Source organism: Zootoca vivipara, chromosome 12 (genome assembly GCF_963506605.1).
Source record: "Zootoca vivipara chromosome 12, rZooViv1.1, whole genome shotgun sequence".
NCBI lineage: Eukaryota > Metazoa > Chordata > Lepidosauria > Squamata > Lacertidae > Zootoca > Zootoca vivipara.
In genome coordinates, this window is record NC_083287.1 from 41,000,702 (window position 1) to 41,026,659 (window position 25,958).

Genomic DNA, 25,958 nt, shown 5'->3' on the forward strand with positions numbered 1-25,958 from the left:
TTTATTGCAATCCATGGACTTATAAGGCAGCCTCTTGTGGCATACTGTTTTGCAGGAAGATTAATTTGTCAGTATGCAGCAGCTTTAGAGATAATGCTTTCTTCCCAAGACAAAAAGGGGAGGGGAGAGATCCTCAACACTAAGTAACATCTCCTGCACCATTGGAGCATCTCTAACAAGTAGATCTTGGTACCTTGTTTCAACCCCCCCCCCAATCAATAAATAAAAGCATATTGATCATAACCGTGGTCAACTCCATCTTTGTGTGAGAAAGATGAGGAATATAGTGTGGTTGCCCCCCAAATCCATTTTGCTTCGAAGTCAGACTTTTTGTCCACCTAACTCAGTGCAGTCTACTCTAAAGCAGGTGAAATTCTGCCGCTGTCCACCAGACAATGGTGAACTTCTAATTCCTATCAACCTCAGTCAGCCTATTTCAGTGGTCAGGAGGATGAGAACTATGATTCAGCACCGTCTGGAGGGCCACAGTTTCCGCACCCCTTGTCTACTCCAGTGATACAGGCAGAAAATTGTCATTTCCCAGGCTGGCAACTCAGAAGCATTTTTAACTGGAGATGTCAGCAGTTCAGCCTGGGACCTTCTGCATATCCAGCCTGTGCTCTTCCACTAATAATCTAGGGTCTCTCAGTTGTAATAAACCCACTCTACAACCACCTCAAAGTAAAAAATAAGAAATGCTCAATTTCACTTCTGTTGCTGCACCCGTCTGCAAGGCTCAAGGTCTTTTTCACAAGTAAAAATGTCCATCTATGTTTATACAATGAAGCATGCAAAGTTAAAAACAAATATTTTATTAAGCACGACAGCCTAGCTAGGTTGCACAAAATAAACCATCAAGTAAGGCAGAGATCCCATCTTTGCAGGGAAAGCAAGACTTGCTATGCTTGATGGAGGAATTCCATTTCTAGAGGAGAGAAGCTATTTGCTATCTGCTATTTCTAAACAGAGTTTGTTGGGCTCATGAAACAAATTCCTGCTTTCTTCCAAAGCTCACAGGTACCAGGCACTGCCACTGTCCACCCTTTGGGCTCTAGAACTCAAAGTTCCCAAACTGAGATGAGCGGTTGTTTGGTTTGGGCTGGGGTTTGTAGCCAATCAGGTCATGTATTATCTGCTCCCGGCTCTTATGATCAGTGTTGAGTCCCAGTGCACCCTCACCATCGCTGGCTCCCACCACATCCACTTCTTCAGCAGCATCTTGCAAGCAGACCTTTCCCCCCGTGGCTCTCTCTCGGGTGCCCCGGGTCCTGAGTTGAGGGAGCAGGGGTGCCCAGCAGCAGGTCCGCTGCCCTCCGCTGACTTGGGAGTCTTATTGGGTCTCCTCGGAGGAGGCGCCACGCCGAAAGCCCCAAAGAGCAGCGTCTGGCGCTGGCCACAGGCAGGGAGAGGACGGGAAGGAGGCAGGCGATCAAACAAGTGGAGGAAGGAGGGAAGGATTTTGCTTCTCTCCTTCCTTCCTTCCCTCCCTCCTCCACTTGTTTGCTCGCCTGCCTCCTTCCCGTCCTCTCCCTGCCTGTGGCCAGCGCCAGACGCTGCTCCGTGGGGCTTTCAGCGTGGCGCCTCCGAGGAGACCTGAGGAGACTCCCGAGTCGGAGGAGGGCGGCAGACCCGCTGCTGGGCACCCCTGCTGGGTGGGCACTGTGGCGCATTGCGCCAGTCAGCCCAATGGGAAGGACGCCTCTGGTCTAAAGTGAAACAAACCGTGAGCTCAGATTTGCACAGAACATTAAACCAAACCATGGTTTAGCTCCTGGCAGCATAGCAGGAAGAGGACCAGGGGAGCACCAAAGTGGCTGCCATTTTCTGAATGTGAACCAACAGGCTTGCTTGTTCCTACTGAAGTGTAATTTGGCTTAGCATTACCAGTGAACAGATATGAGAGGATCAGAATTCACCTAGTACCATGACTGGCAGTTCTCTTGTGTGTTTTAGGAGTGAGGTGATGGAGGCATATTTGCAGGTCTATGCTCTAGAGCAGGCATGTCAAACCTGCAGCCCTCCAGATGTTTTGGCCTACAACTCCCATGATCCCTAGCTAGCAGGACCAGTGGTTGGGGAAGATGGGAATTGTAGTCCAAAACATCTGGAGGGCCGCAGGTTTGACATGCCTGCTCTAGAGCATACGTCTGTCAATATAGACATTTTCACAGGCTTAAGTTCACATGAAGTTGCTTTGCTACCTTTCACAATCATTTCCTTTAGCCTTTCCCCCTTAAAATCTGCAATTACAGGTGGAAAGTTTTTTTCATTTCTTTGACATAGTTAAGATTTTGAGTATATTTTTATTGTGTGACTTTGTGACCAATAAGGACACTTGGAATTGTTTTTGAAGATATAACTCAAAAACATTTCTGTTCACAGAAAAAGAATTATTTGAATTAGCTGTTAAGAAACAGCGTTTACAGGCCAACTTGGAATCCAATTTGAAAGAGCTACAGGAAGCTCAGACACTTGCAGCTACCGAACCAGGCAGTATCAGTGGTATGTTTGCTGTAATATTTCATGTTGTTAGGTATACTTTTAAAACATATCTACTTTGGATTTCAGGTCATTTCAATATAATTGAGCTTAAATTCAATGCTAATATGGCTTAATCATACTGATGAGTCTTAGAAGGCTGCTGTTCTGATTACTGAGATAAGATGTATGATGGAATTTGAGCAACTAGCATTATAAATGTAAATATATATTTTTAAAATACCCAGTTAATACACGTATTGCATAGTAGTATTTTGTGTAGTTTTTTCAGCATACATTATCATTTTGTAGAACATAAACTACAGCAGCTCACTGAGGAAACAAGACTCCTGACTCTAGATCTAATGGAAACTATGAACAATATGCAAAATGTTGAACGCCGTGCTTCAGAAAGGGCACTGATTGAAACACCCACTGGTAGGTAGATAATGAATGATGTATAATACTATGGTATTCATAGTATTACTTCAGTGTTTCAAGACCCCCGTTAGTGTGAAGAGCAGGAGTAGAAGTTAATCAAGTAAGTCCCTTTTCATTGTTCTTGGATAAGTTTTAGGTCTGTGAAAAATTTTCTTCCGATCTCGTTTCCTTTATTGCCTCATGATATTTTGTGAAATTATTATATAATAATAGTTTTTGTAACCAATCTTCCTTATTCGGGACCTCTTGTGATTTCCATGCTCTTGCTATTAATAGCCTTGCTGAGGCCATCATATAGCTCACTATGCATCTATTCTTGGGTTTTATATCGTCCCTTAGCATTCCTAATAAGAAAATTTCTGGTTGTTTTTTAAACGAATACTTCAAGATTCTTTTTAATTCTTTATATATTAATTCCCAAAATTCTTTGATAAGACTACAATTCCACCATACATGTATATAGGTACCCACATCTCTGTGACATCTCCAACAAATGTTACTGGCCCCCGGATACATTTTAGCCAACTTGGCCGGCGTTAGATGCCATTGGTTCTGCATTTTTAATAAATTTTCAATCAAATCATAATTTGGGGTGAATTTCGTATCTCTTTTCCATAAGTGTTCCCACTTTTGTACATTAATTATTTTTCCTAGATCCTGACTCCACTTGATCATAAAAGTTTTAGTTAGAAAAACTAACAAAATGAATTTCAATAGGAACAAATGTAACGTTCTACACAGGCAGGAATAACCAGCTGCACCAATATAAGATGGGGGATACCTGGCTTGCCAGTAGTACATTTGAAAAGGATCTACGGTAGGGGTCTTAGTAAACCCCAAGGGTAACATGAGTCAAAAGTGTGATACAGCAGCAAGAAAACCTAATGCTATTCTAGGCTCCATCAACAGAGGTACAGTATTCCAATCAAGGGAAGTAATAGTCCCACTCTATTCTGCCGTAGTCAGATCACACCTGAAATTCTCTGTCCAGTTTTGGGCACCACTGTTTAAGAAGGCTCTTGACAAGCTAGAAGTTGTTGTGCAAAGAAGGATGACCAAGATGCTGAATGGTCTGTAAACCAAGCCTTATGAAGAACGGTTGAGGGAATTGCATATGTTTGGCCTGGTAAAGATGAGACTGAGAGGAGATATGATAGCCATCTTCAAATATCTAAAGGGCTGCCACATGGAAGATGGAGCTAGCTTGTTTTTTCCTGCTCCAGAAGATAGGGCCCAAACCAATGACTTCCAGCTACAAGAAAGGAGATTCTGACTAAACATCAGGAAGAACGTTCTGACAGTAAGATTGGTTTCACAGTGGAACAGACTCCAATGAGAAGTGATGGACTCTCTTTCCTTAGAGGTTTTAAAGCAGAGGTTGGATGGCTATCTGTCATGGATGCTTTAGTTGAGATTCCTGCATGCAGGTAGTTGGACTAGATGACCCTTGGGGTTCGTTCCAACTCTACAATTCTATGATTCCTTTGCAATATAAAAAGAGAATAAAATACAACTAATAATGATTGATTGATTAAAATGCTACTCCTTTTGTAGCAAAAGTATTTCTCAAATCACTTTTCATAGCCTTTATGAGGAAATGTTCACTTTTTTGGTCTCAAAAATTAAATTCTGCACACCCCCCCCCCCCACAAAAAAGAGTTACTGGTAGTTGCACAATTAGGCAATTTTATACCTTAAAATTAATGCTCTTACAGCCCTCTTCACTTTCGATAGTTCACTGTGTGCATTGCATTCATATCACATTCAGTAACTTTCAGCCTCAGTTTCCCATCTGTTTCCATGCTTTTTCTCTGACACATTGGGAGGCAATCCTTATAGATCAAAAAGAATGAGCAACTCCAGAGTTTCATGTTTTTAATTTATAGAGCTACAGAAGGTAGATTATTCATTATTTATTTAAAAGAATTTTTGGCCCACTTTATTTAAAAGAATTTTTGGAAGGAAGGAGGGAAAACTGTGGTAATAAGGATTGGTTTAGTTGTCCAGATGGATTATTTTATTTTGTTTTATTACATTTATATATTGCCTTTATTCCCTCATCTAAGCCGAGATAGTGTATTTGTGGATGGGAATATAAATATTCAGTGACTTCAGGATTAGTCTGTTTCTTATCCCCTTATATCAGGACAAGATGATTTCTCATAAGCTCCTGTAGTGAATGTTGTGGTGGGGGACCACTTTGGTATACTTCCAGAATTATTTCAGTTACGGTAGCTTCTTCATCCTTTCTTATATGCAATCCGCAATGTATTTATATGAAATAATCAAGTTTTTAAAATGATTTTTATTTATTTTATGCTAATATGCTAGTAATAAGGACATTTGAAATAGTTTTTCAAGGGACAATTCTGAAATATTTCTGTTCACAGGAAGGAAGTTCTATGATCTCTTGGAGAAGAAGCAACAGTTGGAGGCAAATTTGGAATCCAACTGGGAAAAGCTACAAGAAGTTGAGGCTCTTGCAGCTACCCAGCCAGGAATTATCAGTGGTAAGTGGGCTGTGATCACTAATGCTTTTAATTACAATCTTAAATATATTTTGTTGAAGAGGCAAACCATTGCCTTAGCTGCCTTGCCAATATGCTTGTCCAGCTCAGCATTGATGAAGAGATTACTGAAGGTATGGTGGAACCCAGATAAACAAAATAGTTTGCCACCTCAGGTGTGTGGTCACCAATGCTGATTCATGGAGTGCTGGTGACGTCCTGACCCAAGATGTTGGTCTTCATTAGGCTGATGGTAAGGCCAAACTTTATGCAGGCTTCAGCAAAATGGTTGATGAGTCTCTGTAGAGCTTCCTCGGAGTGTGCTATCAAGGTTGCAAACAACATCTCTCAGATAAGGATCTCCTGCACTTTTGTTTTGGTGTGGAGATATGCCAGGTCCCTTCTTGTATGGATGTACACACCATCTTCAGTTGAGCTGAAGGCATATGAGAGCAATAGGGAGAAGAATATGCCAAAGAGGGTTGGGGTGAGTATTCAGCCCTGTTTCACACTGCTCTTTATAGGGAAGGCATCTGGGGATGAACCATCATATTGGACTGTGCCACGCATGTTTTTGTGGAAGGGCACAATCATCTTGAGAAGCTTAGGTTGGCATCCTATCTTGTTGAGCTTTGTGAAGTGTCAAAGTGTCATTTTCAGCTGACAAGGTCAAAGGCCTTCATCAAGTCTATGAAGGTGATATACAAGGGGCTCTTAGCATTTCTCCTGCAGCTGGTACAGTGAGAAAATCACACTCTCTCACTGGCTGGGAGAGCAGAGCAGATCAGGCAGGGACTAGGATGGTGCCAGCCAGTCTCTCTGGTCCCTTCGTGCTTAGTTCTCCTAATCCATGAAAGGATGCATTCTTACAGTTCAAGAGCAAATTCTGGCCATGCAAAAGTACTTGAGAAGAGCACAAATCAGGGCTGGTGACAGGTGTGGCCCTGGGAGAATCTCAAGAGCTTGAAGAGGATTGGAAGGCAGCATTTAGTTCTAGGGCAGTGGTGGCCAAACTTGGCCCTCCAGCTGTTTTTGGACTACAATTCCCATCATCCCTAGCTAACAGGACTAGTGGTCAGGGATGATGGAAATTGTAGTCCAAAAACAGCTGGAGGGCCACGTTTGGCCACCACTGCTCTAGGGCCTGATATTCACCACCTCCAATGTAATGTACATGGAATGGTAGAAGTGCTCTATAAATGTTAAGCATTAGTCTCTAAAAATTTGAGATATTAAATACTAATCGCACTATTATATTTAGTGCAGTTATTTTAGCACATATTAAATATTTTATTATGAATTGATGTGAATTTTTGATAGAGCGTAAACTAGAGGAACTGGCTGAAGAAAGAAAGCGTTTGACTAAAGAACTAGATGCAACTGCAGAAGATATATTGGAAGCTCATCGCCAGGCTTCAGAAAAAGCTCTGTTTAGGAAACCTGCTGGTAAGTAGGGAATAAAAGACCTTGAATATTAAAAGGGAATTTAACATGCATATTGTTTTAAAGTTCAAAGCCCAGTTATCCCTTCACTGTTAACACTGAAACCGTTGACACTGAGGGATAGAAGACATCAGTCTGACAACCTTCTTCTGTGCCTGGATTGAGCCCCCGTGGGAATGTCACCTTCCTCCAACTACAAGAAACAAAGCAGAGTCCATTAGATGCAGCAGCCAGATAGGTTTTAACTTCTTAAATCTTAAGATATGCATTGCCAAATGAAGAAGGTATTTACCATTTTTATGAAATGATGCATTTTTAATACATTTATTCATTTACGTAAATTTATTAGCAGTGAGGACATTGGAAACTGTTTTTCAAGATATGATTCAAAAACTTTTTTCCTTTTCCCCCAGAAAAAGATTTATATGCACTGTCAGAGAAGAAACAAATGTTACTTGAAAATTTGAAAGGGCTGCAAGAAGCTCAGGCTCTTGCAGCAACCCAATCTGGCATTGTTGGTGGTAAGTATGCTGTCATTTTTCCTTTTTTCAACTATGATATTAAACACATGCATTTGGAATTAAGGTGTTTCAATTGCCAAGTATGTTTTTAATGCCTATAGCTGTTTGTTTCTATATCGGTATACCTGTGGAATCTGCAACAAAATGTTACAGTGTGGGCTGTTCCTGTTCATTATGCCAGCTATACAGCTATGCTTTCTTTCAGGAGACTCCATTCCCTCCCCTCCCCTCCTTGGGTTTCCATTCTTCTCCAACACACAGTCAGTATTCTGTGGCTAGTGAACATGTTCGGTCCTCATTGGCTAGTTTATGATTCCCCTCCCCAAATGATACTGCTTCTATGAATTTTTGAGTTTTGCTGAGCATTCTCATTCTTATATTTTGTTTCTTAGTAGTTCTGTTTTCACATAATAACCATCATAACTCAAATCTTATCTCCCTATTAATACATATGTTTAATATGCTAAATCAGTAAGAATCATTGCATGTTTTTATACAATATTATATATCAAGACAAACCATGGTTTGGTGTTACATCTGAATGCAGGCAATTAATATTTGAACATTCAGTGAGCAATATATAATATGCTCATTTATATTAAATATTTTTGATATTGAATGCTAATTATGCTATTATATATAGTGCAGTAAATTAATTAAGGTACTAAATTAAGGTAAATTAAGATTTTGTCACAAAATTTGGTCTGAAATTATTTTTTAGAGGAGAAACGGAAGCAGCTTGCTGAGCAAAAACAACGTTTGGCTGCCGATCTAGAGGCAACTATGCATGATATACAAAAGGCACAGCGTCATGTTTCAGCAGTGCCTACAACTATGTCACCTAGTGGTAAGTTGAGAATAAATGACCTTCTGTCTACAGTCACTTTTTGTTGTTTCAATAAAAAAGTTCTCCGAAAAGAGGTAAAAAGGGCATTGGGTCTTGCTTGGCACTCCTTTGTCATTTCTGGGGCAGGGCTGCTGTCAAGTTTGAGAGGGCTATAGACAACCTTTCCTGTCTCCCTACTTGTACCACTGGGGTGCCCCCCCTGGCATAAATTAATATAGCAGTGGCTTCTGTAGAAGCTGCTCAGCTGCTCTCTGGAGAGCACCAGAAAGATTGCCACTGCCTGCCCCTACTTGAAGCATGTCCTCATAATTTTACCCAGTAGCAGCAAAGAGAGCTGACAGTGCTCAGCCCAGTGCTCACTATAGGAGGCTGGAGGAAAATGACTGCAGCCACCACCACCATATTTATTGCCCCAGAATATTGTAATTGCAGTAGTAAAATGATGAGTGTGATAGCCATTTCCATGGTGAGTGCTGAGCTTGGTGGGGGGAACTATTTTTTAAATTGAAGAGGGGGAGAGACAGCATTGACCCTGGGAAGTTACTTCGTTACATTCCCAGAAGGTTTTCATTTGTCTCACTTACCATATCTTAAGATCTGTACTGATGGATTAAGTTTTTATTTTTAATTAAAGATTTCATTTTTGCACAAGTTTCTTCATCTTTTGCAGCTATGATATTTTTCAAGTGCTTTAACCCTGATTTAAATTTTAAAAACCTTTCATTTTCCAGAAAATGAATTATATGAACTATCGGAGAAGAAATCTCTGATACTGGAAAATTTGGCATTCAATCGGAAACAGCTGCAGGAAGCTCAGGCACTTGCTGCTTTGCATCCAGGCACTGTCAGTGGTATGTTTTCAGAGCGTGCAGCAGCCACAAGACTTGCTACATACCCAAATTTGGCATTTTGTAAAACAGATTCCCTTGGTCCAAGTTGCTTTGTGGATTGCTTGATTCAACTTATTTCTCAAAGTCTACTTTGTTTCCCCTTCTTCATTCACTTTTTGGAGGGCAAAAAACTAAAACTTTTTCCCCTTTTGAGAGAGGTAAATGAAGTTTGTAAGCATATCAGCCCCGGATCAATCCACAAACAAATGAACCCAGGGACTTTTGTTGTGGATAACTCTGAAATGTGATCTTTTCCATAAAAATACTGTCCCTTTAACTTTTAAAATATTTAGGTGGACTGGAGGTAGATGAAATTTACTGGCAAGTTTGCCCCTTCTGTGGTCATGAATCCTGCCAAATGTCTGAAGGGATAGCTCTGAAGGGATAGTCATTGTGTTTTGAGCAATGACATAATAATAATAATAATAATAATAATAATAATAATAATAATAATAATAATATTTATACCCCACCCATCTGGCTGGGTTTCCCCAGCAACTCTGGGCGGCTTCCAACAGAAAAATAAAACACAGTGATCTATTAAACAGTAAAAGCCTCCCTAAACAGGGGTGCCTTCAGATGTCTTCTAAAAGTCTGGTACTTGTTTTTCTCTTTGACATCTGATGGGAGGGCGTTTCACAGGGCGGGCACCACTACCAAGAAGGCCCTCTGTCTAGTTCCCTGCAACTTGGCTTCTCGCAATGAGGGAACCGCCAGAAGGCCCTCGGTGCTGGACCTCAGTGTCCGGGCAGAACGATGGAGGTGGAGACGCTCCTTCAGGTATACTGGACCGAGGCCATTTAGGGCTTTAAAGGTCAGCACCAACACTTTGAACTGTGCTCAGAAACGTACTGGGAGCCAATGTAGATCTTTCAAGACCGGTGTTATGTGGTCTCGGCGGCCGCTCCCAGTCACCAGTCTAGCTGCCACATTCTGGATTAGTTGTAGTTTCCGAGTCACCTTCAAAGGTAGCCCCACGTAGAACGCATTGCAGTAGTCCAAGCGAGAGAGTCTGCAGGCAGGTAGGGTCTCAGCCTGCATACCAGATTGAGCTGATAGACAGCTGCCCTGGACACAGAATTGACCTGCGCCTCCATGGGCAGCTGTGAGTCCAAATTGACTCCCAGGCTGCGCACCTGGTCCTTCAGGGGCACAGTTACCCCATTCAGGACCAGGGAGTCCTCCTCCTGCCCGCCTCCTGTCCCCCACAAACAGTACTTCTGTCTTGTCAGGATTCAACCTTAATCTGTTAGCCGCCATCCATCCTCCAACTGCCTCCAGGCACTCACACAGGACCTTCACTGCCTTCACTAGTTCTGATTTGAAAGAGAGGTAGAGCTGGGTATCATCCGCATACTGATGAACACCCAGCCCAACCCCCCTGATGATCTCTCCCAGCGGCTGCATGTAGATGTTAAAAGCATGGGGGAGAGGACGGAACCCTGAGGCACCCCACAAAGTGAGAGCCCAGGGGTCTGAACACTCATCCCCCACCACCACTTTCTGAACACGGCCCTGGAGGGAGGAGAGGAACCACTGTATAACAGTGCCCCCAGCTCCCAACCCCTCTAGACGGTCCAGAAGGATGTTATGGTTGATGGTGTCAAAAGCCGCTGAGAGATCCAGCAGGACTAGGAAACAGCTCTCACCTTTGTCCCTAGCCCGCCGGAGATCATCGACCAGTGTGACCAAGGCAGTTTCAGTCCCATGATGAGGCCTGAATCCCGACTGGAAGGGATCCAAATGGTCCGCTTCTTCCAGGCGTGCCTGGAATTGTTCAGCAACCACTCGCTCAATCACCTTGCCCAAGAATGGAAGATTTGAGACTGGGCGATAGTTGGCCATATTGGCCACATCTAAAGATGGTTTTTTAAGAAGCGGTTTAATAACCGCCTCTTTCAGCGGGTCTGGGAAGGCTCCCTCATGGAGAGAAGCATTCACCAACCCGCAAAGCCCATCGCCCAGCCCTTCCCGGCTAGCTTTTATAAGCCAGGATGGGCAAGGATCAAGGAGACAGGTGGTTGGTTTCACTCGTCCAAGCAGCCTGTCCACATCCTCGGAGGTAACAGATTGGAATTGATCCCACGCAACTGGACTAGACAGACCTTCCACACTCCCCCGCCCCGGTGCCTCTGGGTAAGAAACTGGAAACAAAGATTTTTGCTTACCCTGTCAGTCACAATGTAGGTTTGGAATTGAAAAATATATATTATAATATAAAAATTAAAGGAAAATAGAATATGGGACACAAGATATTAAGGCCTAGAAGCATTGGACTTTATAATTAAGTCCTCAGCAAAGCCAGTGTGTGGCTTTCTGCTGGGACAGGCTTGCTTGGGTGGGGTTTGCAGGCAGGGTGCGTTCTATGTTTCTGTTCTGTGTATAGGCTTTGATCGTCATCTGCACCATTCTCTGCACCATCCTCCCTTTTTGTAATGGCATTTTAAGTTTGCCATATTTAAAGCCTGTAGATCATAATGCATTTCTGGCAAAACAGCAAAAAGAACGTAGTAGCACCTTAAAGACTAATACATTTATTATGACATAATATTTATTGGGCTACACTTTACTTCAGTAGATGCATTCTATGAAAGCTGATGTAATAATACATTTGCTAACCTTTAAAGTGCTACTTGATTATTGTTTTGCTTCGGCTGTAAGCCATGCCTAGTAATAATAATAATAATAATAATAATAATTTATTATTTATTCCCCAGCCACTCTGGGCGGCTTACAACAGACAAATGAAGTAAAATAATCTATTAAACATTAAAAGCCTCCCTAAACAGGGCTGCCTTCAGATGTCTTCTAAAAATCTGGTAGCTGTTTTTCTCTTTGACATCTGATGGGAGGGCATTCCACAGGGCAGGCGCCACCACCGAGAAGGCCCTCTGCCTGGTTCCCTGCAACTTGGCTTCTCACAATGAGGGAACCGTCAGAAGGCCCTTGGTACTGGACCTCAGTGTCCGGGCAGAACGATGGGGGTGGAGACGCTCCTTCAGGTAGCGTCTACTAACTACCTGACTAACTGTGACTAACTGTTTGATTGAAAGTGCACCAGAGTAATATGCTGTACTCAATACCACACAATGACCCTGTGCCAAGAGGAGGAATTTTAAATTTGGTCTCCAGATCTTCTGGTGGGCTGACTTTAAAAAATACAAAGAAAAAATACAACGCTGTTGCCGATTGACTTACTGAGAAGAAAGTGCTGGTCTGGTTATGAATTATGAGCCTCATAAATAAATGGCATGATCATGCACAGAGTGCACCTATCTCACCAATGAGGAATTTCTGTTAGCATGATGATTTCACAACACCCACTGCTGTCCAAACAGAAATACATCTCCAAGCATGTATTTGAAGAAGGCCCCCCTCCTCTCAGCGTTAGGCTTTGTTGCTTCAGGATTAGCAAATACATTTTTTAAAAACAGTAATTACTGCGTGTATATTTAAGGTCCAATTAAACATTGCCTTGGGCTCAATTGGGGGGTGGGCAGGATATAAATGTAATAAGCAAGCAAGCAACAAATGGTCACTGCGTGTACTTTTTAAATTCCAGCCATTTAGTGCACTCATTTAGTGCACTTATTTTATTCTGTAGCCATTTAGCACACTTATTGTATTATAAATTGCCCCAAATTTCTTTATAGACCATAAATTAGAAGAATTAGCTCAAGAAAGAAAGCGTTTGACTGAAGATCTAAGAGAAGCTGTGCAGAGTCTACATGAAATACAGCGGCGTTCTTCACAAAAAGGACAGATTGATTCTGTTGGTAGGTGGACAATATATGACCTTCAGGGTTCCCACCCCCCAAGGGTTTCTAGTGTTGTAAGCCCAAATACCATTAGGCTATTGAGAAAAAGGAGGTAGAAGCAAGTTAATCTATTAGTATGTGCCCTCAATCACATGTGCATGCATACATTGAGGTAATGCATGTGTCACCAATGTACATTTACATCTCCTGATATAGCTTTGAGTGATATAGCTTTGAGTGGAAATAATACTATATTATAAACACAAGGTAGTTGATACATATGCATAGGAGACTTTGCCAAAAGCCTTACTGAAATTAAGATACACTACATCCACAGCATTCGCCTTGTAATTCTATCAAACGAAGAAATGAGATTTGTCTGTCATGACTTGAGAAATCCATGCTGGGTCTTAGTAATCACAGCATCCTTTTCTAAGTGCTCACAGATGGACTATTAAATTATCTGTTCAAGGACATTTCCTGGTATCAGTGTCAAGCTCACCGGTCAGTAGTTCCCCAGATCTTCTTTTTCACCCTTTTTGAAGATGGGGACAACATTTGCCTGTCTCCAGTCTGCAGGGACCTCACCCATTCTCCAAGAATTCTCAAAGATTATAGACAGAGGCTCTGTCTATAACAAATTGGCTGCTAGTACAGTTTGATGGTGATATTCTACCCTAGTGAGCAGTTGAGCCACCATATTTTGCACTAGCTGCAGCAGCAGATACGGAAGAGGAAGAGTAGTAAAGGTTTAAAAGAAGAGGGCTCCGGGATGTACTTGAAAGTGCCCTCATGGAATGTAAATGGACTTAACAATAAAACCAAAAGAAACCAAATAGCACATGCCCTGTATAAACAAAAAATGAACACCATATGTTTACAGGAAACACATATTAAAAGATTTCATCGAAGAATACTATGAAACACAAGATTGGGACAAGATTTAATCTCCTAAAATAAAACAAAAGGGGAGTGGTTTTTATGTTAATCCCAAATCAGATCTTAAACAAATATTCACATAGCTGCCAAGTTATCCCTTTTTTAAAGGGATTTTCCATTATGCTGAATAGACTTCCTCGCGAGAAAAGGGAAAACTTGGCAGCTATGTATTCAGGGATAAGGAAGGTAGAATAATAGGGGTGGAGGTCAAATGGGCAGGGAAACGAAGGATAATTGTGGGAATGTATGCTCCAAACGAACAAAAATCAGAATTTTACAAAGACCTAGAGGAGAAATCATTTGAGGTATATGAGGGGACAGTTGTGTTAATGGGCGATCTAAATAGGGTTGTTTCTTTAGATTATAATAGGACAATACGAAACAGATTGGTTAAGTAACCATCAGTTGAGTGCAATATTTAAGCTAGATAAAAAAATATGGATTTGTGGAACAGAACTCGCAGTTTGAAAAGGTGCTATTAGGATCCAGGGTCAAAATATTATCCAAAATGTGTAACTTATTACTTGAGTGGGAGACAATGGAGGAAATGGTAAAGTCTTCAATGGTAAGTTGGGCTAGGGACATTGGACACAATATTGATTTTGCATTATGGGAACAACTATGGAAAGTAAATTCCTGGTTTACATCATGCTACACATTAAGAGAAAATTTTATGAAGATGCAGCATAGATGGTATTTGACACCAAATAAACTAGTGAAAATGTCAAAATCAATAAAGGGTAATTGTTGGAAATGTAGGACAGTAGAGGGAACCTTCAATCACCTGTGGTGGACATGTAACATAATTAAAAATTACTGAAAAATTATCTATAATGAACTAAAAAAATGTTTAGAAATCCTTTTCTAAAAACCCAGAAGCATTTTTGCTGGGGTTAATAAGAACAGAAGTCACCAAAAAAAAACCAGAGAAATTTGTTCCTATACATGTCAACGGCCTCCTGTATGTTACTAGCCCCCAAATGGACAAGGTACCAACAAAAGAAAAATGACATATTAAACTGTTAGAATATGCAGAGCTTGCAGGAATGACCACTAGAATTAGAAATCAAAATGATGAAAGTTATAACGACTGGATATTTTTTAGTGAATACAGTATATGGAAAAATATTCTAAGCAAACAATCTACCTAGCAGGATGGTAAGATTTTCAGCAGTGTAATAAATAACTAAAGTCTATAAAAGTAGTTACAACAGATGGGGTGAACCAAGGAAATATGGGGAAAAGAGATAAAAGGAACCATGGAAAGAGAGGAGAGGAAGTTGGTTAAGGAATGTTTTTGTTTTGTTTTGTTTGTTTGTATAGGAAATCTTAAATTACAACCTCTTTTTTATTTTAGAGATTCTTTTCTTACTGTATTTTTTGTCCATTTTTTGTTGACATGGAATTATAGCAGAAACTCAAATAAATAAAATTATTTTAAAAATCCAAAAACAATTAGGTATAATATAGTTACAGATATATTGGTGTACATTAGTGCCCCTAGTAGCTGATGATACATTCCAGGGTCCAGACTTTTCCCAGGGGCACAGGGCATAAGGAACTACAGATGGATGCATAATCTTCCTGATGGAAAAATATGCTAACCCATGGAAGTAACCTCAATTGATCTGCAGAGCCCCAGACAGTTAGTAAATCAGTCCCTATTCTAGGCTTTTCTCACCACTGAGGAGGGGGCAGATAAATTCAGATGGGCTGGCTTTTGTTCTGTGATGCTGTTAGCAATGAGGACATTTGAAACCATTTTTCAATAGGTTATTATTTGTGTGTGTGTGTGTTTGCAGAAGAAGAATTAGAAGAATTGGCTATGAAGAAGAAACAGTTGCTGCAAAAGTTGGAATCCAATCAGAAATTACTAGAAGAAGCTGAAGTTCTTGAAGCTACTCAGCCAGGCACAATCACTAGTATGTATACAGTGATTTCTCATGATTTATGTTAATCTAAAACATATATGTCAGGATCACAGCTAACCTAGACCCTGTAGACATGGACAACAACAACAACAACAACAACAACAACAACAACAACAACAACAACAACAACAATTTTATACCCCGCCCATCATAGCTGCCAAGTTATCCCTTTTTAAAGGGATTTTCCCTTATGCTGAATAGGCTTCCTCGTGAGAAAAGGGAAAACTTGGCAGCTGTGCCGCCCATCTGGCTGGGTTTCCCCAGCCACTCTGGGTGGCTTCCAACAGAATATTAAAATACAATAATCTATTAAACATTAAAATCTTCCCTAAACAGGGCTGACTTCAGATGTCTTCTAAAAGTCTGGTAGTTGTTTTTCTATTTGACATCTGGTGGGAGGGCGTTCCACAGGGCGGGTGCCACTACCGAAACCCACATCTTCATGGCTTCCTTCCTCCGGTCCTTTCCTCTCACATGTTCATGTTCACTAGTCTGCTGAGTGAGAGATACCAGCTACTCACTTCCTGCTTGCTCTGTGCAGCCACACCCTGACCACCACGATTGGTTGAGGTCAGCCATAAGCAACATTCCAACATGTCCCAAATATGTGTCCTGCTGGGTAAAAAGATGGAGCATTGGGCCTTGCCTGAAGCAACACCTTGCCTGAAGCACTTTTACATAGGGAAAAAATACCCTTTCCCTAGGAGAAAGATGGGCTTGCTCAGGGATGGAGGCAACCTGCAGAACAGATTGGGAGAAGAAAAGTGTGCTTTCTTAGCACAGAGGTCAAACTGACCTCTGGTGGGAAGCAAGTATGCCTTGCACAGACAGTGACCATTTTAGGCACACACGCATGCATCGCACTGAGCCAGGAAGTGACCCAAAAGAAAAAATCACAAAAATGGGCGGGGGTGGAATGAGGTGTTTGCTGGCTTTGTCTCTTGGAATGTAACCCCCATGTAAATTGGGAGTTGCCTGTACTGCAGGTTGGGACTGGAGGGTGTGGTGGGCTCTGGAAGGATGCTGCCTCTGCCCTCATTGAGGAGCTTCCACTGCTTAAACAATCAGGACTTAAAGCGTTCTAGACTGCACCAGAACCTACGGTAATCACCAAGGTCTAATATGCTATTTGATATCAATAAATGCCATTGCTTGTTTTTGTATGTCATTATAAAGAAAAAGAAAAAGCAAGCACCCTGAAATCCAGGTTTTGCTTGACACCTGCACTTTCCAGGATATGTTCTCTGTTTGTAAGACTTAGCTCTCTCTGCAATATGATGATAAAAATGCTGCACTGTGCTATAGAATTTCTGACTACATTACTGCGATAGTGCTAAGCATTCCTATTAAAAATGTTTAGATAATTTTGTATACTAATTGCACTTTGTAATGTTGTTATTTCAACTGCATTAATAGTATGTTATGAATTGGCCTGAAATTGTTTTGTAGAGAATAAACTAAAGGAGGTAGCTGAGGAAAGAAAACGTTTGACTGAAGAACTAGAAGAAATTCTACACAAGATGTTACTGAAAGAAGTACAGCATCATGTTTCAAAACCAACTGGTAAATACTAATTAAATTATACTTGTAGGTGCTTAAGTCTACATATTGTTCCAGGAGTTGCATGCCTAATTAAAGTGAATAAAGTATGTGTCAGACCACAAGCTAAATATATAGCATAGCACGTTTCCTAATTTTCTTAAAAATTTGTTATAATTAGATTTTTAAAAAGATTTTACATTGTATTTTATATTGTTTTAATCCACTATATTAACTTTTAAAGATATTTAGGTACTTAAGATACTTAGGTAGACAATTGGCATACAAATATTGTAAACAGATAAAAGGTCAACTTTTGTATTTCCCCCATAGGCTCCCTAAATTTTTTGACACTTTCAGAAGAATTTCAGTTAGCCTTTACCCCTTGCTTTAAAAGCTGCAAGGATGGATGAAATTTGTCTTGTTACAAAAGAGGCAAGTTTTTACATCTGAATATGTTTCTTCATTTTATGTGAAGATGGGTGATTTCCAAGTTCAGCATACTCTGAGTAGATCCATTGGAATGAAGGGACTTCAGTGAGTCTACTTTGAGTATACCTTAGTTGGATATCACCCTCACTTAGCAGTTAGGACATATTTCAAGAGATAATTCTAAAACATTCCAATTCATAGAAAAGGAGTTATATAAACTGTCAGAGTGGAAGCAACATTTATTGGACAATTTGGAATCCAACATGAAAGAGCTAGAAGAAGCTTTGGCTCTTGCAGCTACCCGACCAGGCCCTAGCAGTGGTATGTATATGATTATTTTTGCTGCTACTTCTGTTAACATCTTAAAGATACAAACCTGAAATACAATGTCCTTCTATTTCAGTAGATATTATCTACTGATATAAATATTCAGTAGTCTGCTGTTCTACAACTCAGATAGAACAGCTATAATGCAATATTCAAATATTTTAGAAAGTTCAAGAATCTAGTTGGCTTTGCAAGTCTCTAGGGATAGAACCTATTGTTTTCCATCCTGACAGGGACATTAGAATGTAGAAATCTGTGTCTTCAAAAGGTAATACTGACCATCGTGACCTTTGTGTTCTTTCTCCTTCGGTTGTTCATTAGACATTCACATTCCTTTATTATATGGAAAGCACATAACATATTAAGTACAAAAAGATGTGACAACAACACTGAAAATGGTGCTTACTTGAGTGGGTAGATAATGAGATTAATCTACAGCTGGGCAAAAAGAAGAGCACAGTTTCAGCCAAAATTAAACCATTCTTAGTCCAATTGGCAATTCCATTCCAGTTGTCCTTCCTTATGAATACATAAGATCACTGCTGGTTAATGATAAAGGGTTTTTTTTACTCACTGTCTTTCAGCTTGTGTTTGCAGCACGGCTTGTGCTATTTCATATTTAACAGAGTTGAATGGTAACTTGAGACATTTAAACATTCAAATGATTTTTGTTGGGGGAAATGAGGTAACAGGCAAACACAGAAAAAAATACTTAATGCAGCAACTTCAGAAAGATAGATGGTCTTTAGGTTTAAATGTATTGCGTTTATGTAAGTTACTATTAATTGTATTATCTAATATTAAAGATCATGCCAACATCCTTAGTAACATCCTTAAAGTGTTGCTAAACAAATTGTGAAAAAATTGTCATGTAGATAATCTATTAGAGAAGTTAAATGAGGAAAGAAGAACTTTGATTAAAAACCTGGAAAAAGTTGTGGAAGATTCACAGAAAATGAAATCTCGTCTTTTTGAGACAGGTGGAGTAATAAAACCCATTGGTGAGTACATAATAAATGTATATATATATAAACACAAGTATTATAACTATAGTAATCAAAACAATCTAGAGATTATTATGTATTGAAATATCGCCAAGTACATAATATTATGTACTGTCATTGTACTATATATATAGTCTCAGAAACTACTTTTCACGATTAAATAATAACTTATGGTTTCCTGTGATTCTAGCTGTAAAAATAACATTTAAAACTTTGTTTTAATTTTTAAAAAACATTTTCATTTCTAGAAAGGGATTTAAGTCATCTTTTACAGAAGAAAAAACTGTTTTTGGAACGCTTGGACTCAAATCTCAAAAACTGGCTAGAAGCACAAAAACTTGCAGCTACTCAACCAAGCAGTACCAATGGTAGGTATATCATATGGTTAATTATCATCATAATCTTGTGTGTATGCTGCCTTTCCATAGTTAAAACCATGCTCAAGGTGGCTTACAACATGAAAAGATTCACATAATCACAAATGTTGCAAAAGTACTCAAAACAATAAATAAAACACAACACAAAGTATACAAACAAATGGAACCATTTTGGTTCAACCTATGGATGAGCCTGCTGTTGGTTCTGGTTATTGTTGTTTTGTTCTTTCAGTTTTTATATAAAATAGTCCATGTCTTCCAATGTGGTCTAGGATTGGAAGAAAGCTCCTAGAAGAAAGCTAATGGGGATCTGGCTCATAGGGAGCTGTTGTAGAAGGTGTAATCCCAATTGTCTTCAATGCCCTCAGGAATGCCCAGTGAACAGGCATTCAGAAAATAATAAACTTCTGTTTCCACCCCCAGCATATACCTATTGACCAAAATGTATTTAAAATGTATATTTAGAAACACTTTATTACAATAAAAGGTGTCATTTTATCCAGGACTGTTATTTAAAATTGAGGTTGTAAGTGAATTATTCTACCTTTCTAAGTTTTATAGGCAATAACTTTCATGTTCCTTTTTAGATATGGCTGTCTTTATTCTAGAACAAATGAGAATGAAGGGAAAGCACCACTGATAGTACAACAGAAACAAGCAACACAAAAATCACCCACCCCAACTTCGAATTTGGTTGCTAACTTCTTTCCCCTTGAGGAATATTTGTGCCTCAGTTGTACTTGCTTGCAACAGTATTGCTGTTGCACAGTAGAATTATTTATTGTGATTATTCCTAAAAACAAACGACACCTTGAGGGATAATCACCTTGCAGTTTGAAGGCTATGTTAAGAAATACATTTCTATTGTTAAAATCTTCTTTCCCCTGTTTTTGTAGAGAAAAAATTTAAACACCTCACTGAAGAAAGAAGGCTTTTGGCTGCAGGCCTGGAAGCAGTTATTCAAGATATACAAAATATACAGGATGCTGATCCAGAAAAACAAATAAAAGCCAGAGGTGAATATAGAATATGTGACATATTTAATTGCAAAATTCATTCTTTCATTTTTGTTGTTGTTTAGTCGTTTAGTCGTGTCCGACTCTTCGTGACCCCATGGACCATAGCACGCCAGGCACTCCTGTCTTGCACTGCCTCCCGCAGTTTGGTCAAACTCATGTTTGTAGCTTCGAGAACACTGTCCAACCATCTCGTCCTCTGACGTCCCCTTCTCCTAGTGCCCTCAATCTTTCCCAACATCAGGGTCTTTTCCAAGGATTCTTCTCTTCTCATGAGGTGGCCAAAGTATTGGAGCCTCAGCTTCACGATCTGTCCTTCCAGGGAGCACTCAGGGCTGATTTCCTTAAGAATGGATAGGTTTGATCTTCTAGCAGTCCATGGGACTCTCAAGAGTCTCCTCCAGCACCATAATTCAAAAGCATCAATTCTTCGGCGATCAGCCTTCTTTATGGTCCAGCTCTCACTTCCATACATCACTACTGGGAAAACCATAGCTTTAACTATACGGACCTTTGTCGGCAAGGTGATGTCTCTGCTTTTTAAGATGCTGTCTAGGTTTGTCATTGCTTTTCTCCCAAGAAGCAGGCGTCTTTTAATTTCGTGACTGCTGTCACCATCTGCAGTGATCAAGGAGCCCAAGAAAGTAAAATCTCTCACTGCCTCCATTTCTTCCCCTTCTATTTGCCAGGAGGTGATGGGACCAGTGGCCATGATCTTGGTTTTTTTGATGTTGAGCTTCAGACCATATTTTGCGCTCTCCTCTTTCACCCTCATTAAAAGGTTCTTTAATTCCTCCTCGCTTTCTGCCATCAAGGTTGTGTCATCTGCATATCTGAGGTTGTTGATATTTCTTCCGGCAATCTTAATTCCGGCTTGGGATTCATCTAGTCCAGCCTTTTGCATGATGAATTCTGCATATAAGTTAAATAAGCAGGGAGACAATATACAACCTTGTCGTACTCCTTTCCCAATTTTGAACCACTCAGTTGTTCCATATCCAGTTCTAACTGTAGCTTCTTGTCCCACATAGAGATTTCTCAGGAGACAGATGAGGTGATCAGGCACTCCCATTTCTTTAAGAACTTGCCATAGTTTGCTGTGGTCGACACAGTCAAAGGCTTTTGCATAGTCAATGAAGCAGAAGTAGACGTTTTTCTTTCATTAGTGGAGGTAATTATTGAAGGTTACAGCGTCACTTTGTGATTGAAGGCAGGTGAAGTAGGCACCTCCCAGAATCCTGTTCAATTTCCTGATTTTGTTGAAGTGGTTGCATTTGTATCTAGCTCCCTCTTTACTTAGGCGATTTCAATTTCCTTTTCAATTTTTTCCTTAGCTTGTTCCTCTTGTTCTTCCATTTTCCCACCACACTACCCCTTCTCTGGAACTGCTTGTGGTTTGCCTCAGTGCATCTTCTCCATCCTTACCCCTCTGGTCTTCCTCTTTTCTCTGTTTTTCCGTGGCTCTCTTGCCCTGTTTCTCTGGAAACTCAAAATCAAGAATACAGAAATCTCCCTCTCCCTCTCGCCCTCCTTCCTACCTTAGCCATTTTAGCAGAAGGAAGGATAGCATGTGTGATGGTTTTTTCTGCTGTACCTAACCTCTCTCTTTATCTGTGAATCCTGAATGTGAGAGTAGGGAGTGGAGTGAAGGTTCATAAGTAGAAAAGCAAATCTCTCATCCATTATGCCTACTTTGTTCCTTTAGTATGCAGAGTTTGGGGGGCACTTGGTATTAACAAAAACCTTGCTGAGCCTCCTTCTGCACCTTCCAAGGGTGCAGCAGTAATAGTTGAACCATAGTCTTCTGTGAAATCACTCCCAGTTCCCAGTCCTTTCAAAACCGTAACCAAGGCTGAATAGTACTCCCCTTTATTAGTCTGTTTCTATGACTGACAAATGTGGTAATTTAGAGTTTGAATTTATGGACATGTTGAAGCTTCCAGCCATTGACACACTGGTTTCTTAATTCATTGTCTAAATGAAATTCTCCTGCCTAAATATGAGGATGCCCAATTTCTATTGAGAGGAGGCTGGACTTGCTCTCTGCAGGTTTCATGAGGCAGCAGCCCTAACCATGTATACTTCTTGCTCTGCTTCTATGTTAACTTGAGCTTCCCTAATATGGCTGGATGACCTCCTTGGCAATCCTCATCAGGACCAGACCCTCCTCAAGATATCCAGAGCAACAGCTTTTGTGGCTAATGCCACACTTGGCAGCACACAGTTTGCAGCTCACTCTCTGGTGTCAGAAGGAGAACCTGTAGTTGAAGCTCTGGGATGCTGATACCACAGCTAGAGTTGACTTATGGGGCAAATTTTCAGGGAATATGCCCTTAAAGATGGCTTAGTTGAATTTTGCAACAGAAGGAGGTTCTTGTCTTTTCTTGCCTGGAGAGCTATTTCTTTTGTTGTTTTCCTTCATATGACTTTCATGGCTTTTGTCCACAGGGCATGGATTCCATACCCAACCACTCTTGCTGAAACTAATCTTACTGCTCTGCAAGGCCCCAGCAAGATCCTAACACTGGTAGCGTCAATGCTTCTAAAGGGGGTCGCAGCAACGATGCTAGTGTGCATTCAGTGGGAGGCAGTCTTCAGTCTTTAATAATAATAATAATAATAATAATAATAATAATTTATTTATTTATACCCCGCCCATCTGGCTGGGTTTCCCCAGCCACTCTGCGCGGCTTCCAACAGAAAATGAAATAAAATGAAAATAATGAAAAATGAAATAAAATAATCTATTAAACATTAAAAGCCTCCCTAAAGAGGGCTGCCTTCAAATACCTGGCAAGCCCAAGACCTTGGACAGATGGATACTCAACTTCAGGGCTACAGGATTTATTTTCTAGCCCATCGCCACCACCTTGGTTTTTACAATCTCTGGTTTCCAAATGACCAAAGAAGGAATGCCATCCAGCACCTTCAGAGCATGGCAGAAATTGAGCCAGTTACTCCAGGGGGAGTCCTCCTTCAGCATCTACTCCATTCTTAATGGTGCTGAAATCTCTAAGGCAGCTAAACAAGCATCACCGAGCTCCTTTACTAGAAACTACAGAACTGACCCAGAAGTTGTAGATTCTGCCCAACATAGGGAAGCTTAATATCACCCCTAAATTGAATAAATAACTACATAAATAAAAATAAAGATGACCTTCTACAGCAACACGAGAAAGAATTGCTGGTTGTGGTCTAAACCATAGCACCTAAGGCTTGCCGATCAGAAGGTCAGCAGTTCGAATCCCCGTGACGGGGTGAGCTTCCGTTGTTCGGTCCCAGCTCCTGCCCACCTAGCAGTTCAAAAGCATTTCAAGTGCAAGTAGATAAATGGATACCGCTCTGGCAGGAAGGTAAATGGCGTTTCCGTGCGCTGCTCTGGTTTGCCAGAAGCGGCTTAGTCATGTTGGCCACATGACCCGAAAGCTGTACGCCGACTCCCTCGGTCTATAGAGCGAGATGAGCGCCGCAACCCCAGAGTCGTCTGCGACTGGACCTAATTGTCAGGGATACATTTACCTTTATCTGAATGGTAATTCTGTGTTGCTGGCAAAGGTCATGAGACCTCACCCTAGTTTCTTGGCTGCTTCATTTAAGTTACCTAGTTTTTAAGTTTTCTTAAAAATTATGTAAAATGGTTACAATTCTATTTCCTTATTATTAGAGAAGTAGGTATTTTCTTCCTCTTTTCTGTGTTTTGTCTTGTCCAGCTGATTTGTTTGAGCTTGATAAGGATGCAAATAGGATTCTGGAAGTGGCTACTTCCATCAAATTCTCTTTCCTGCCTTCAGCTACAAGGTGGTACCTACAGAACTGCCATTCAGATAAGAACTAGTGGTTCTTTATCACAGCTAAATGTCACTTTGCATCTCATATAATTCAAATAGCAGAGAAGCATGTTTCAGCTATTGCTTTTTTGTGTTAAAATATTTTTTATTGATTTGTTTCAAAAGAAAAGTGCAAACATAAAATAAAGAAAACAGAATAGAAAAATGTAAACCATAAAGCATCACAGACAAACGTACAAAGATATAGCACATATCCAAAGGGATAATAAAGTATTAATTCATACAAAGGTTCCCATTGCAAATAATAAAAATACATAAAGGTATCCACCACCAGTGAGTTATATAATTATTAAGCATAAAGGTTCTCTATAGACTTACATGAGCCAGACATTTGCATATCCTCATGGCTGAGTGATCATGTGCCTCAATAGTTGTATAAGAAATGAAATAATGTCATATATTTTAAAGAAACCAATCATTTGAGCTCTGTCCTTTAGATGCTTTTAGTTTGTGAGAGATGTTTTCAAGAAAGGCAATTTGCCAAACTTCAGCTAATATTTGTAAAATATTTCTTTGTAGAAATGGCCTTGAAACAACTATATGAAAAAAAGAGAGTGTTTTTGGAAAATTTGAAAACAAATTTTAAAGAACTGCGAGAAGCCCAGGCTCTTGCAGCTGCCGAGCCAGGTGGTATCAGTGGTAAGTATTTTACTGGGCAATCCAAGCCATGGGAATGTGTCAAACAGCTCAGCTGCCAGTGATCCACCAACATAATAACCACAGCATCCATACAGCATTTGGTGGAGTGGTCACTAGCACAACATGCCTATGACTGTATGATATGCACATGCATATCATGTGTTGCTTCTGCTCAGCCTCCAGCCAACTCTGCCCCTCGAGTCCACCCTCTCATTACTGCTGTAACTTTCCATTTCTTCTCTGCACACTTCCTCCCTGCCCAGTATGCTATCAAAACACTCCTCTCTACTATGTCCTGGCAACCACTACTGCACACAAGCGCTTTTGTCTGAGTCCCTTATCACTCTTGTCACCCCTTGAACTTTGACTCCTACCTGTTTGCTGTCTGGTTCCTCACCCTTTCGTTACCCCAAGGTTAAGCTACCCTTCCACTAGCCTCAACTGCTGAGCCAGGGTTTCTCTCCCTCCCTTGCTGCCTGTGTACCTTGCCTCTGTGCTTTGCTGAGGTTCTTCCTTCACTCTGCTGAGCCTGTCTCTTCCTGTGACCCTTTCCCTGTGTGTTTGTTTTGAGGCCTCCATCTCTGGCTGGAGTGCACTTTTTATCCCACTGGGCTATGTGCGCCTGCAGCAGGGACTATGTGTGCCTGCAGCAGGGGATGCTGGGAGCCAAGTCTGCCAGGGCTGTTGCAGGAGTAGTGTAGGGGAAACCCAAGTTGTGCAAGAGTGAACTTGTCAAAGAATAAAATCACAATGTGAACTGTTTTTTAAATTGAATATAGTTTGCAGTATGTATTGATTTGTGTGTGAAGAGTAGTAGTGGCAGTTGGGGGTCTCCATCCCAGTGGGGCAGTGTTGGGCCACACCAAAACCACTGAATTCTTGGTGGGACAGCACTTGTTGCAAAGCAGCCTGTGAACACGAGTTGAGGGAGGCAACTACATAGTGGCTAGAATCACAGTGGGGAGGGTTGCATGGAGAGCCAGAGCAGTTGTAGCTCATCAGGGCTATTTGCCAGTGCTGC

At 40.7% G+C, this 25,958-nt stretch overlaps 1 protein-coding gene across 1 annotated transcript in view; it reads left to right on the top strand.

Moving 5' to 3' along the window:
• Nucleotides 1-25,958, top strand: part of CCDC7 (coiled-coil domain containing 7) — a 168,184-nt gene that overhangs the window by 109,422 nt on the left and 32,804 nt on the right. Inside the window, exons 34-47 of the mRNA XM_060281028.1 lie at nt 2,791-2,916; nt 5,310-5,429; nt 6,747-6,872; nt 7,283-7,390; nt 8,112-8,237; nt 8,969-9,088; nt 12,781-12,903; nt 15,627-15,746; nt 17,205-17,318; nt 17,928-18,035; nt 18,929-19,054; nt 19,306-19,425; nt 20,331-20,450; nt 24,818-24,937. Coding sequence (XP_060137011.1) covers nt 2,791-2,916; nt 5,310-5,429; nt 6,747-6,872; nt 7,283-7,390; nt 8,112-8,237; nt 8,969-9,088; nt 12,781-12,903; nt 15,627-15,746; nt 17,205-17,318; nt 17,928-18,035; nt 18,929-19,054; nt 19,306-19,425; nt 20,331-20,450; nt 24,818-24,937 — 1,677 coding nt within the window. The remainder of the gene's footprint in view (nt 1-2,790; nt 2,917-5,309; nt 5,430-6,746; nt 6,873-7,282; nt 7,391-8,111; nt 8,238-8,968; nt 9,089-12,780; nt 12,904-15,626; nt 15,747-17,204; nt 17,319-17,927; nt 18,036-18,928; nt 19,055-19,305; nt 19,426-20,330; nt 20,451-24,817; nt 24,938-25,958) is intronic.